Source organism: Chlamydotis macqueenii, chromosome 1 (assembly GCF_036417535.1).
Source record: "Chlamydotis macqueenii isolate bChlMac1 chromosome 1, bChlMac1.mat, whole genome shotgun sequence".
In the NCBI taxonomy this organism is placed as follows: Eukaryota; Metazoa; Chordata; class Aves; order Otidiformes; family Otididae; genus Chlamydotis; species Chlamydotis macqueenii.
In genome coordinates, this window is record NC_141556.1 from 4,466,327 (window position 1) to 4,480,275 (window position 13,949).

The 13,949-nt window shown below is 44.6% G+C and overlaps 1 protein-coding gene across 1 annotated transcript in view; it reads right to left on the reverse strand.

Annotated features, from left to right (window-relative positions):
* Window positions 1–13,949, reverse strand: part of PRKCQ (protein kinase C theta) — a 65,430-nt gene that overhangs the window by 24,450 nt on the left and 27,031 nt on the right. Inside the window, exons 6-14 of the mRNA XM_086744688.1 lie at window positions 13,411–13,471; window positions 11,540–11,702; window positions 11,067–11,098; window positions 10,889–10,974; window positions 8,264–8,393; window positions 7,461–7,570; window positions 5,483–5,606; window positions 3,309–3,487; window positions 654–827 (exon numbers count right to left, since the gene is read on the reverse strand). Coding sequence (XP_086600814.1) covers window positions 654–827; window positions 3,309–3,487; window positions 5,483–5,606; window positions 7,461–7,570; window positions 8,264–8,393; window positions 10,889–10,974; window positions 11,067–11,098; window positions 11,540–11,702; window positions 13,411–13,471 — 1,059 coding nt within the window. The remainder of the gene's footprint in view (window positions 1–653; window positions 828–3,308; window positions 3,488–5,482; window positions 5,607–7,460; window positions 7,571–8,263; window positions 8,394–10,888; window positions 10,975–11,066; window positions 11,099–11,539; window positions 11,703–13,410; window positions 13,472–13,949) is intronic.

A 13,949-nucleotide genomic window follows, 5' to 3' on the forward strand; every position in this document is an offset into this window, starting at 1 on the left:
GTTCCCATGTAGGGCCATGAAGACATGCACATTACTAAAATGTCACTTCATTTTTCGTTTGGAGTCCTAAGAGAGATTTCAGGTGGAGATGCTTTCTGCTGCCCCCCTGAACTGCAGTCTTTGCCACCAGTGGTCCTCCATGAATTAGGAAGTCTGATGCAATTTAAGAGTAACTGGGGGCAAAGAAGATTCCCAAAGTGAGTGACAGCATGTTTATTCTCTATAATCAGAGTTTCTTGAGTTAGCTCTGATCCAAGCTAGTTGCAAGCTAGCACACTGCTTCATGGTCCAAGAGGTTCAGATAACACCAGTGCGGGCACATCTGTACCCTGGCTGTGGTCATGGCCTTTGCACATCCTCAGCCCAGGGTACCAGGATGCAGACTTTAATAGCAGGTCTCTGCATAGCTACCTCAGTCAGTCTTGGATGCCATAATCCTCATGTCCCAGCCCACTCTCAGGCTAACGTGGAGAAGGCAGATGAAATTTCTGGAGCCACTTCCCAGGTGGTTGACCTGAAGATCCCTTCCCTTAGCACTACTTCATGTCCAAGCTATTCCCTAACATTTGGCAGGCTCAAACACTTCACCAAGTATCTGTATTTCAGGAAAGCATCCTCAGTGCATGGAGGAAGGTGACAGATCCTTATCTTACCTTGGTCTGGAACGTACAGAAGACGTGAGTCAGGAATGGGTGCTCCCAAGCTAAGGAGAGGACTCTCTTCTCCACCATTGTACATTCAACATCATCATCCATCAGCACCACATCCTTCTTGAGGGCTTTCACGGCAAAATACTGGTCTGTGCTCTTCAGCTCGGCAAGGAACACCTAGGGTGGAAAGGGTAGCTCAGAAAGAGTGATGGTCTTCACTCAGAGCTAACAACACAGTCATGCAAGGATGGAAGCTGAGCTCTGGGGAATTCACTAGGGCAGACCTTAAAAAAGATTATGTTTAAGGCCCAATTCTGCCATTAAGACTTTGTAGACTTTGAGTTTGTTCCCTGCACCCAGAATAGTTTTATGAAGCTGAACCCTGGGGAAGGATGAGAAGGTCTTGGTGATCACAAGAGCAGGGGCTACATGCCTGTATGGACAGAACATGTCAGAAAGTCAAACATTTCTGATAACAGAAACCATCTTTATGCAAATGCTCATGAGATTCATTTCCTGTTTTCTGACTTTAAATAACAAAACATAGAATTTTGCTTTGTCAACATGCGAAATGCAAATGCCCTGCACCAGATCCTCAGCAGGTGTAAAATGATGTCCACCAGTAGTTAGACCGATCTATTTCAGATGTGACTTTCTCCCCTTCCTCCCAGTTAGCAGAAGGCCTGAGCAGATAGGCTGGGTCCAGTGTGCTTCTGCAGGACTTCTTCTCTGAGAAGAGCAAAGCACATCCCAGAGGAGTTAGGACCTCTATCTATTCTTACGGGCAGGAAAACTGAGCCGTGGAGCACCAGAGAAGGGTTTTCTAGAGATTGTAGAGCAAAGAAGTCTCCCCTGGAAGGCAGTGCCAGTCCTGATCTTCATGCTAACAGCCTGTCAACACTGTTTTCCATAGACTGAATAAACACGTAAGACTCATCAAAGAGGTCTTTGAAGTTCTCTACCAGACACTAGTTACTGAGTAAGCTCAGACATGTTTTAGCCCTGACAAAAGTTTTATTTACCCTTTTGGCTACTGCTGCATTTCACTTTGTAGCAGAGTAGAGCCTAGAGCCTCCCTCTGTCTCTGTGGTGAATGGCCAGAAATGCTGAGAGTGCAGATGCTGCAAGCACCATTTTTACCCCCGTTTGTTATGCAGGGCACTGCTCTCCTGGGGAACCTGGGGAACGCAGTATATTTGTGACTTTTGCTGTGACTTCTGAGGGGCAGGAAGTCAATGCTAGACCTCATGCAGAGGGTCCCTTCCCCAAAAGTCTGGCCCTCAACCTCCCTGGTCCACGCAGGGTGGAGACACCCCTCAGGCACTGAGATCTGCTTGCCCTATCCCTTCTATGGGGAAGTGAATCTCACTCCAAGCAAATAAGGGCACCAGGAGCAGCACCTACACAGGAAGCTTGTGGGTGATGTTTTTTTTTGCAGAAGGGCATGAAATAGCCCATCCTCTGCACACCCACATCTGCAGAGAGATGCAGATGTTTGCAAGTTTGGAGAGTCCGTGTTAACACAGGGGGCTGAAGCAAGGTACAGAATCTGCTTCCAAGTATTCAAGACTTAACCAGAAAAGCCCCTGATCAACCTCATCTGATTAGACCCGTTTTGTGCAGCAGGTTGGACTAGATGATCTCCAGAGGTCCCTTCCTTCCAATGTAAATGTTGCTATGACATCTATGCTCTTGAGTCCAGGTTACTCTGGGCTGTGAAGTTTGGGGTGTTTTGGCTGAGCTTTAACTCAGCTCTGCTTCCCAGGCAAAGTGTAGACATGCAAAATGTTTTCAAACACAGAAAGCCAACACAGCAAATATTTCACCAGTTTCAGAACTGGCTGCAGCAATTCCTCCAGCTCACTTAGCAGGCAAAAAGCAGCCCTTCTCTAAGGCATAGTTTCCACCTTGGAAAGGTTCAGGATCTCAACAACACAATACATAATGATACCCATTCTTCTTATTGGCTGTGAAAACACAATGGTGAGTTGCTCTGAAATTGCTTCATGTAGCTCTGCACTGGCACTGAATAACACAAGCCCCCTTCCAGGGGACATCTGCAAGAAGGAAGAACAATCCTCAATTCATCAAGATTAATGAATCCGCTGAAAACAGGTGGTTCTTGTTTCAGAAGCACAAATTCTTGGCTGCTGCAAAATTCACTTTACGCTCCAGCACAGATCGGAGCTGGGAAAGAGCAGTTACTGTTCCCAGCTGGAGACCTGCTCCTCCAGAGAGGAGAGCGGATCCACACTCAACTTCTCCGCTGATGCTTCCGCCTCCCTCCAAGCTTTCTCAGCTAAGCTGGCAGGAGTAGCTGCATGAAGGGGGACAGCATAGAGAACTTTCCCACCAACTCTCTATGGATGCCCAGGCCCTGCCAACGCACGTGGAAGGGGAAGTTGCTGCTTTACTCAGCTGCTTTCCTCTCCTGTTCTGGGCACTCATGAGACCACAACTAATAGGGCAGAGGGAAGGGCAAGGAAGATCTTTGTCTGAAGCAAGGAGAAGACATAGCTATGCCAGAGCAAGGGTTCTTTGAAGATGTTCTTCCTAGAGATGTTCTTTCCTAAGTGGCCTTCAAACCACATGCTATTTAGTGCCATAATGAGCAATATGCAGATCTCTACAGTGGTGTCTCAGTCCCCTGATGCTTACCTTGCCAAAACTGCCCTTCCCCAGCATCTTGTGCAGGACAAAATCTTCGATGGTTAGTTTTAGCTGCACTTGGTGCTCTTGCTGCTCCTGGGGCTGTTCTCCTCCCAAGTCTGACTCTATTAGAGACTCCCCCTTCATCGTGCCCTCCACTGGAGTCTCCCAGGAGATGCCCTGTGGCTCTGCAACACACATCAAAGCATACAGATAAACCCTTGGAAACGAGTAAAAAATCCCCAGAGCTCTTACAGGTATTGTGCTTAGGGTTCTAAAAGGATATTTCAAATAAATGGAAATACGGTGGCCAAATCTCTGAAGCAGATTGGCTCTGCTCCCACATTGCTTTCTGTCTGGAGGACATTTTACTCCAGTGTAACTCCACCTTCTTCAGTGGCATTACTCCCACTTTACAAACTCCTTCATCTGTCTTTCTGTTTTATGGCAGCAAAACATGACTAAACCCTTCATTTCTGGCCGCCTGTCTTCTTCATTCCTTCTTGCTTGTTGCCGTTATGATGCGGTGCCATTTTTTCAGGGCCTTTTCAAGACTCTAGCAAAAAAAAAAAGCTAGCATGTGAAACAGATGGGATAGCATTTTCATACTGGGGCTCTACTCTAAATGTGAAGCTCTGATCAAGCACTCCAGCTGTCCTGGAATGGAACTACTCAGAGTTTCTTCAATACTCTGTTCACTTGGATGTAGGTGAACTTCTGAGAGATCCTGTCCCTTTCTGGATTTATCCCATGCACTCATGTACACGTTTGCTGTCCTGTCCTAAATTGCTGAACAGCAAGAAGACTACTCAGCAGACAAACAGACCCACATGTAAACCAGATGTGAAACCATTTGGGGTTTTCTGATTCACATTAGCATAGCCAGTTCTACTTGTAGAAAATAAAATAAGCACAGATGCATCATTTATTTCCCCATGGGGGCCAAAGGGCATTATCCCCTTAGCTCAGACGTTACCACAACCAGCCTCTGAGACTCGACAGCCTGGTGCTGCACAGTATCAAGCCCAGAGCACTGGTGTGATGTGGCTCTGCCATGCTTTAACTTGTGCTCTCTGACATTTTGCTGTAGGTTCAGTTTCTAGGACATTATCTCCACACAAGGCAGCGTTAATTTTAATCGAGAAAGTGGATGATGGTGGGGCCTGGGGTCTCAGCTTGACCTTTAGCTAGGGTTGGAGCTGAGAACTTATTGTCCTAGTCCTTGCTAGCTTTTAAGTATTGATTCACTTGTACTTTTCTTTTTCTGCTAGATGAATTTTAAAGCTTGTGGGAGGCAGAAAAACACCGTGTCAGTGTCATCACAGGTTTGCTGCAGTTACAGTACAGTTCTTGGAGGGGTATCATGAACCACGACGCTGGTGGAGTCTTGAAATGACCTTGTACATGGGCAACATGAGTCTAATGAAAGCTAGTGACATTTTTGCTCCTAATATTCAGAGTTCTCTAACCCAAGCATAAAGCAGACAAACAAGGGATCTCCGCAGGAGACTGTAATTTTAATTTCATGCTCCTGAGCCCCTAGTAGCTTTGTGAAAGGTCTGTTAATCAATGCTGATTCACCCTCCTGAATGTCTGCTTTTGTAGCACAGAGGGCTGTGACATCTAGATCAGCTCCTGTCAATGATCTGTCAATGATTTTCAAAGGTACTAGATGTCAACCTCTACACAAAAATCTGAAATCAGAAAAAGAATTGCCCATGGTGATCAGAAGGACTCCCAGCCTCCTGTTTAGAGCTTAGCTTCTCTTTAAAGTTCCCAGATATTACAGTCTACAAGTCCCAGGAGGGGAATAAACACATTATTGCTAGTGCAGGTACCAGCTGCACTGAAGTACCGGGTCAGTTGAGAGTTTAGGGGTTAGCTGAATGAGTGGTGGTTGGTGTCTCCTGTCACCAGAGGCTGGGATGGCACTGGGGAGTTGCAGGTTTACAGAGAAAAAAGGAATCAGATCGGGATCCAGGGTATCCGCCACGCCTGAGTGATGTGGCTGTGAAAAGGTGTTGATATCCTGGGATGAGAAAGGATATGTCTTGCTCTAGGCTGGAAAGATGCACAAAAAATTCACTGGCTAATAAATTCCCCATGCTTGTCACCTCCACCTAATCATGTACAAAACAAACAATTATCAAAGCCTGTTGTTCCATATCATTAAGGAAAACTACCTTTTTTTCCTGTTGTAGATACTGGCAATGCCTGAAGCGGTGTCACCTCCTTCACAGGAACTGGGAAGCCAATTTCAAGAGGTCCATCCCTGGAGATCTGTTCACTGTCACGCTGACAGCGAGCCTGGATTACAGAAAGCAGCAAATAACTTTGAGCCAAATATTCTGAACTTATAGACACTCCTGCTTCTTGAGTGTGACTGTCACACCAGCCAAGATCTAGAAGATGTCTTTGCTTATGAAAAGCGCATCACAGTACCTAAAGTTTAAGGGTTTGGTAACTTAAAGGAATCCACAGCCTTCTGTGAGTTGTGTGTGGGAGTTAACAGGTGGTTGTACTGCCAATACAGAGATCTGTTTTGCACAGGGGTCCGTGTCCCTGGCTATCCACACAAATAACATTTCAATTAACAACTTCCTTCCCAATAGTCCTCTTTGAAAAGAAATCTGGAAAAATACTACAGGCTGGAACATGCTTCAGCCTCATCCCTGACATCAGGGTCTGGATGTCACTCTGAAGAACTCCTTGTACCAGGATGTTGCAGAACGTAAGAGTTTGTCTGCATTCAAGGGTGATGAGACACCCTTGAACCACAACAACCACATACAACACTGCAGGTTTGGGGAAGAGTGGCCGGAAAGCTGCCCAGCGGAAAAGGACCTGGGGGTGTTGGTCAATAGCTGGCTGAATACGAGCCAGCAGTGTGCCCAGGTGGCCAAGGCGGCCAACAGCATTCTGGCTTGTGTCAGGAACTGTGTGGCCAGTAGGAATAGGGAAGTGATCATCCCCCTGTACTCAGCACTGGTGAGGCCGCACCTTGAATACTGTGTGCAGTTTTGGGCCCCTCAGTACAAGAAGGATGCTAAGTTGCTGAAGCACATCTAGAGAAGAGCAACAAAGCCGGTGAGGGGTCTGGAGGACAAGTCTTATGAGGAGTGGCTAAGGAAACTGGGATGTTTAGTCTGGAGAAGAGGAGGCTGAGAGGAGGTTGTAGGGAGGTGGGTGTTGGTCTCTTCTTCCAGGTAACAAGTGATAGGATGAGAGGAAATGGCCTCAAGTCGCACCAAGGGAGGTTTAGATTGGAAATTAGGAAAAATTTATTCACTGAAGGGATTGTCAAGCATTGAAACAGGATGCCCAGGGAAGTGGTTGAGTCACCATCCCTGGAGGTATTTAAAAGATGTGTAGATGTGGTGCTTAGTGACATGGTTTACTGTTGGACTTAGCAGTGTTAAGTTTATGGTTGGACTCAATGATCTTGTGATAAGATATTTTTCTTTCTTTTTAGTTCAATTTCTGGTGTTCATACACTGTTTATACAACAGTAGTATCTAGATCCTCTACCCAGGGCCCATGTCTCTTCATGAGAGTCCCTGCTTTCCAGAGTTTCATTCCAAACAGACCAGGGAGTCACAGAAGGAATTGCTAAGTGACAACCATGGAGCAAGGCAGTGACAGCAAAAGGACCAAACCAAGTTCCTATCACTATGCCTTGGACCCTGTTACACAACCTCCGTTATGAACATAAGGTAACTACAGCTGTACCAAATCAGGGCAAGAGTCCATCCAGGTCCTGTCCTGTCTGCAACGGAGATGAAGTAGATACCAGGTAAAGAGTGCAGGCATGCAAAGTCATCTTCTCAGAATATTCCCCCTATCTCCAGAGACATGCGTCTCAGAGAAATCCTGATTCAAAGGCAATGCTTTTCTGTTAACAGAATTAATTATCATATTAATCGTGAATGAATTTCTTTTCCATGAACATTGGAGATTGTTGCTGGAATCTGTGAAAACTTTTAGCCTCCAGAAATTGCTGTACTGCTATAACTACCTATTACATGAAGGATCCATTTCCTACTCTTTGCTTTGAGCTTGTTACCCTCAGTGCTCCACTCAATGCCCTTATTTCTTGCACTGAAACAAACTGAGTAACTGATCCTCCTGTCTTCAGGTCACTCATAGCTTAAAAGTATTTACCTGCTGAGTGCTCTCTATCATTGCTAGAGCTTCAGCCATTAGTTTCTGGTTAACTCCACAAAGGTTTGCGACTTTTGTCTGGCACTTGTGATGGACATTCATGCTACACGCTGAAAGAAAGAACAAGAGGTGTCAGGACAACAGAGGATAGCTAGGCTGTTAAGGGTTTGACATTAGATTAGGCAGGAATGTGTGTTGCTGTTGGCCAAGGGCAAAGATCAGCCACATAAACACCTCAAAGCCTGGGCACCATTTATATTTCATGAGATGGCACTCAGTTTATATTTTGGTTCTTTATGGAGACAAAGTTTCTTTACATCTTCTTCTGGGCGAAAGTCTGTATTTCCAGATTCATCAGCCTTTGCAGCTACAGGCTACCAAAACTCCACAGACTATCACCTCAAGGATAAACCGTAATTACAGAATGGGATCTCCCGTTTTTATAGGATTATGAGGATGGTGAAACGTCTTGGGTTTGTCTGACAGTGGAAATAGAGTATTAAAGTCAATAAGTGATCTTGGAAGATCAAAGGTGGGCACTGAAATATTCCTTGTCTTTCTGGGAAGTGACTCAAATTTCCTGGACCACATATCTTTCTATATGCTGGCAGTGGTCCTCCTCCTTGAAGAATGATTCTCCTTGAAGAGTGGTCCCCTTGACCACTCCTTCACCACTTTGGATACCATCTCATACAAATCTCATAGAGAAACGTGATAAATGAGATTTGTCTCTTTAGATTGCAACTCTGAAGACAACATCCCACTCCCATGCTCAGCTCATGCCACGTGCACAAGGAACTCACCATCACACTTCAATCCTTGCCTTGCAAGGCCCCAGAGGAGTGTGCCACAGTGATCACAGAAAGTCGGGCTCTTGTAGTTGTAGACTTTGAAGCGGTGAGGCATGTCAATCTTGAAACGCTCTTTATGGAACTACAAGAGAAAAGCCAGGTTGGCAATTCACCCCTCTACATCTCAGCTCTGCATGGAAAACCAACAGTCCCCAGGCTTGTACCACGGAAGATGGGATGTCTACTGCCCTTTTATCCTTAAGTATACTACCAAGGAAAAACTATAATGATCATTCAGATATACAAAACCAAATATTGGTATATAACATCTGTGCAATTCAGTGGTAACAGGGTAATTTAATCCCTAGGCTTGATTTGTCTGACCAGATAGCTGCTTGCATCTCAGCTACACACCCAGACTCTATTAATGCTCAATGGAAAACCAGGGGTACTTCTAATAATTATTAATTCCACCACAAAATGGATGTCGACATGTGTTGTTATGAATCACTCTTTGGAAGAACCTATTCTTGACTGGAAGAGAGGGAACATAACCCCAATTTTTAAAAAGGGGAATAAGGAAGACCCAGGTAACTACAGGCCGGTCAGCCTCACCTCTGTGCCTGGCAAGGTCATGGAGCAGATTCTCCTCGAAACCATGCTAAGGCACATGGAGAGCAAGGAGGTGGTTGGTGACAGCCAACATGGCTTCACCAAGGGCAGATCGTGCCTGACCAATCTGGTGGCCTTCTATGACGGGGTGACGGCATCGGTGGACAAGGGACGAGCAACTGACATCATCTACCTGGACTTGTGCAAAGCTTTTGACACTGTCCCGCACGACATCCTTTTCTCTAAACTAGAGAGACATGGGTTTGATGGACGGACCACTCGGTGGATAAGGAGTTGGCTGGATGGCTGCACTCAGAGAGTGGTGGTCAACGGCTCAATGTCCATGTGGAGATCGGTCACAAGTGGCGTCCCTCAGGGGTCCGTGGTGGGCCCGGCCCTGTTCAACATCTTTGTCGGCGACATGGACAGTGGGATAGAGTGCACCCTCAGCAAGTTCGCCGACGACACCAAGTTATGTGGTGCCGTCGACACGCTGGAAGGGAGGGATGCCATCCAGAGGGACCTTGACAGGCTGGAGAGGTGGGCCCGTGCCAACCTCATGAAGTTCAACCAGGCCAAGTGCAAGGTCCTGCACCTGGGTCATGGCAATCCCAGGCACAAATACAGGCTGGGCGGGGAATGGATCAAGAGCAGCCCTGAGGAGAAGGACTTGGGAGTGCTGGTGGATGAGAAGCTTAACATGAGCAGGCAATGCGCCCTTGCGGCCCAGAAGGCCAACCGCATCCTGGGCTGCATCAAGAGGAGCGTGGCCAGCAGGTCGAGGGAGGTGATTCTCCCCCTCTACTCTGCCCTGGTGAGACACCACCTGGAGTACTGTGTCCAGTTCTGGAGCCCCCAACATAAGAAGGACATGGACCAGTTGGAGAAGGTCCAGAGGAGGGCCACGAAGATGATAAAAGGGCTGGAGCACCTCTCTTATGAGGACAGGCTGAGAGAGTTGGGGCTGTTCAGCCTGCAGAAGAGGAGGCTCCGGGGAGACCTGATAGCGGTCTTCCAGTACCTCAAGGGGGCCTACAAGAAAGATGGGGAAAGGCTGTTTAGTAGGGCCTGTTGTGATAGGATGAGAGGTAATGGTTTTAAAATAGAGGGGGGTAGATTTAGATTAGAAATTAGGAAAAAAATTTTTACGATGCGAGTTATAGAACACTGGAACAGGTTGCCCAGAAAGGTGGTGGAGGCCCCATCTCTGGAAACGTTCAAGGCCAGGCTGGATGAGGCTCTGAGCAACCTGACCTAGTCAGAGATGTCCCTGCTCCTTGCAGGGGGGTTGGACTAGATGACCTTTGAAGGTCCCTTCCAACCCTAACCATTCTATGATTCTATGATTCTATTATTCCTCTTTTAGTATATGGGGAGTCAAAGGCGATGACAAAGTTGGATACATCTACCCTGCAGATGTCAGAAGATAGGTGAGATGAATCTCATCTCTAAAGACTGTAAAAGGAGAACAGGAGCCAGAGTGAGACTGGAAGCAAACAGAAGCAGTGAGATACAAAGAGGGAATAGCCCTATTAAGAGTTAAAGTTCCATTTTCCCCACCAAAAAATAAGGTTTATTATAAACTGATATGAGAAAAATAAAATAAATAAGTGGAGATGCTAGATCTTCCACTAATTGTCTGGAAATCTCAGACAACACAGAGTGGGATGTTAAAGTACTGCTTTGAAAATTCAGTGTGATGTCCTGCCTAACATCACATAGTGAAGAATTTCCTCCAATAAATCTCCACCTCACGTCCACGATTTCCCTCTGAGCTATGCTTCATACACTAGAAAAGTGTCAGTTCTGATTCAGCAACTACTTATTCAGCAACTGCATTTGAGTAAATCACAAGTAGGAGGTAATGAAACCACTGGGAATTTAAAAAACAAAGGGCACAGATCAGATCACACAGCTTTTAGTTCAGTAGCACCTTGTGCTTCATCAGAAGTTGTTTTACAGTGAAGTAGGAGAGATCTGAATGAGGTCTCAGTTTTTTAAAAGTAGTCAAATAATAATACATACCATTGTTTCTCTGCTATTGATTGCTGATCCTGTACACTTGGCTATTACTTTATCAATGCACTTCTTATGAATGGCAGCGTTACATTCTGAAAGAACAAGTGTGTCATGGTGTTAATAAAAAAATACCTTAAGAAAAGATCAAGTGAAAAATTATAATAAATAAAAAAAAGTTTCTTACGTCTGCACTGATAGCCTTGTTTATTCAGACCCCTGAAATGAACAGATAAATGGTTAATTCTGAATTTTCTGAAAGCCTCCACAGAAGAAAGGAGAGCAACATTTATGAAAAAAACAGAATAAATCAGCTTTGCCTTTTATCAGTCTTTATAGAACTTCTCTAATCTAAATATCTACATTCAATCTAACTGTGGAGCGATTCTCTGTGGTTTTCACAGCCTTTTCAGCACATATTCACATTCTGAATTTCACAATATCCAAATAGCAAACCGGGCTGATGAGAAATGTCTGAGCATTTGGCCAAAGACAAAAATATTTATAAAAAATAAACTAAAAAATGAAGGGAGTTTTCACAGTTGGAATAACAACAGTGAACCACATCCTTAAAGTGACACAATAACTCTACATGTAAGATGCCAAGGGTTCAGCCCTGCTGGAATTCTGGGGAAAATGCATAGATCTGTTTTCATTTACCATACAAACTCATGACAGACAGAGCAGAAGGTGGGTTGTGGAAAGAAGGTGGCTGTGAACTCATGACACTTGACATTATGGATTTTGGCCTGCTTGATGGCTCCCCTGCGCTGGTGCAAGGAGAAAAAGCCTTCAGTCTCGCAGTCAGCCAGGTCTTTTGCATCTAGGGAGAAAGGAAACAGAAGATTTACTAGGGTATCGTGTCCTGACCAGGCACCTTGAGAAAAGGCAGCTGCGAAAATACTAAGTGACTGAAGCTGATGATTCACTCATGGGAATGAATATTTTTAAGAAATACCATTTTCTGAAAGCCACACAAGGCTTGTTTGAATTTTTTTTTAAACTATCATTTGTAGAGGGACACTAAAATGACTTTAAACTTGTGAGTCTGCGCTCCCTTGAATATTCATAACGCTACTTTTGAAACGTAGACAAGAAATTTCCCAAGGAGAGATAATTTGCAGTTAAACATAAAATCTAACTTTGTGTAGCACTGAAGAACCATGCACTAAAAAAGATGAAATTAAAGAAAAAAATAATTATCTATATATGCACACAAACACACACGCATAAATATAGATGTACATATATATACGTGGGTATGTAAATAATTCTACGTGTGCATGTACCTGTGTGTGAGTAAGCACATATGTATGTTCCTAAGATATCCTGTTTCTTGTTATTTTTCCATGTCAAAAATTGCTTTGTTCTTTTCTGTGTCCATGCCATTATTCACATTTCACCTTTAAACTTTTTAGAACAGCAAACAAACCAATTCTGACTATGCATGCATATACACATGTGCGTGTGTCTACAAATCTAGACACAATATCTCACACTTCATCTCTGTTTTGTTTTACTCAACACAGCAAGTTACACAGGTAGGTGGTGGAAACTGGGTCTCCATGTGATCTGATGCTGATCTTGCTATTTGTAATACAAACAGAACTTGTACTTTCTATGCTTCGGCCTCTCATATCTTACAACATATGAGGAGGCAACGATAGTCTATTCTACATTAAAGGTAGGAATGGATGAAGAAAATATCAGTATGGACATGCTATTGCCTGCTTTCAGTACTTCTATAAATAGAAGGTCCTTGTAGATATCTACAGCATCAACCCACATTTGAGGGTGATGACATTTGTCATCAAAGACAGGAGAATGAGACTGGGCATTTGGATTGCAAACCATTTTTGCCAACAAAGCAAAACGCATTTTGCATGGACATCAAACTCCTAGGTGGGATTTGGTGCCCAGCGAAGACACGTCAATGACAGTGTGTCCCCTGTCCAGGGTGACTAAGCTGCTGCCACGTCCCTGAAGGTCCAGCTGGAGCAGGCAATGGAGCCCAGTGAATGACTCAGCTCACCTTGCAGCAGAAACCTGCATTTGATGAGATGAATCACTGTCTAGGTCCTTTTCCTGTTTTGCCTAGATTGCTCTTGATCTTAAAGCCCAACTTGCACTTAGATATTGGAATACTTAGGTGTTGTCAACCGTAAATTGTATCCCAGCCTTTACATCTGCGCTGTAATGCACACCACGGCACATGTTACATGCTTACAGACAAGTAAAATTATTTCAGAGGGAGCTGCCTCCTTATGTATCTATTCTGTCTTACTTGGTGTAATGAGAAAATCTACCATTTTAGTGGCCAAACGGCCAAAAATCTTGCAAATCACAGAACAGTCAATCTTCACCTCCACCATAAAATAAAAATTGCTTTTCTGGAGTGTTCATTTCAAGTTGCTACAATAGTTCCTATGAATAAATCAGTAATAACATAGGCTCTGCTTTCAGTGGAGACACCATGTCCGCCCCACATAACCAGAAATCACATCTATCAATTAACAAACAAAATCACTTGCCACTTATTTCCAGGAAGTATCTTGCATTCATCAGCATTCGCCCTTGAGGTTTCAGTTCTAGCTGGTTGAGATAAGTGAAAAACAAGAAAAAAAGACCTCTGCAATCATTAAACAGTCATTTAAAGAAGCAACAATCATTTCAGATGGATCAAGCTATCTCCTTTTCCTAGTGGGAACTGAGGAGTGCCAATGGACACTAATTTTGGGGTTACTTATACCCATCTGGGGCAACAAGGCAGGGTAGGAGCAACTACAGAGAAAAGAAGCTAGGTCATCTCTTATCAAACTCTCAAAGTGGTAGGATAGAAGAGATAAATGTGACCAAACCACAGAAGCTGTAGGCAGGTTTTTAGACACCAGCTCAGGACCAGCATTATCTACAGAGACAACTTGTCATTCCCAGGGAATCTTGCAATGGGGCATTTTTTTGGCCTTCCCACTGGACCTGGAAATTCCCACCTATCTGAACCTCTGTCCATAGGTGCCTTTGCAAATCTGGATCCATTTACCTAGGAATAAGAGGACCTACATTCAAGGAT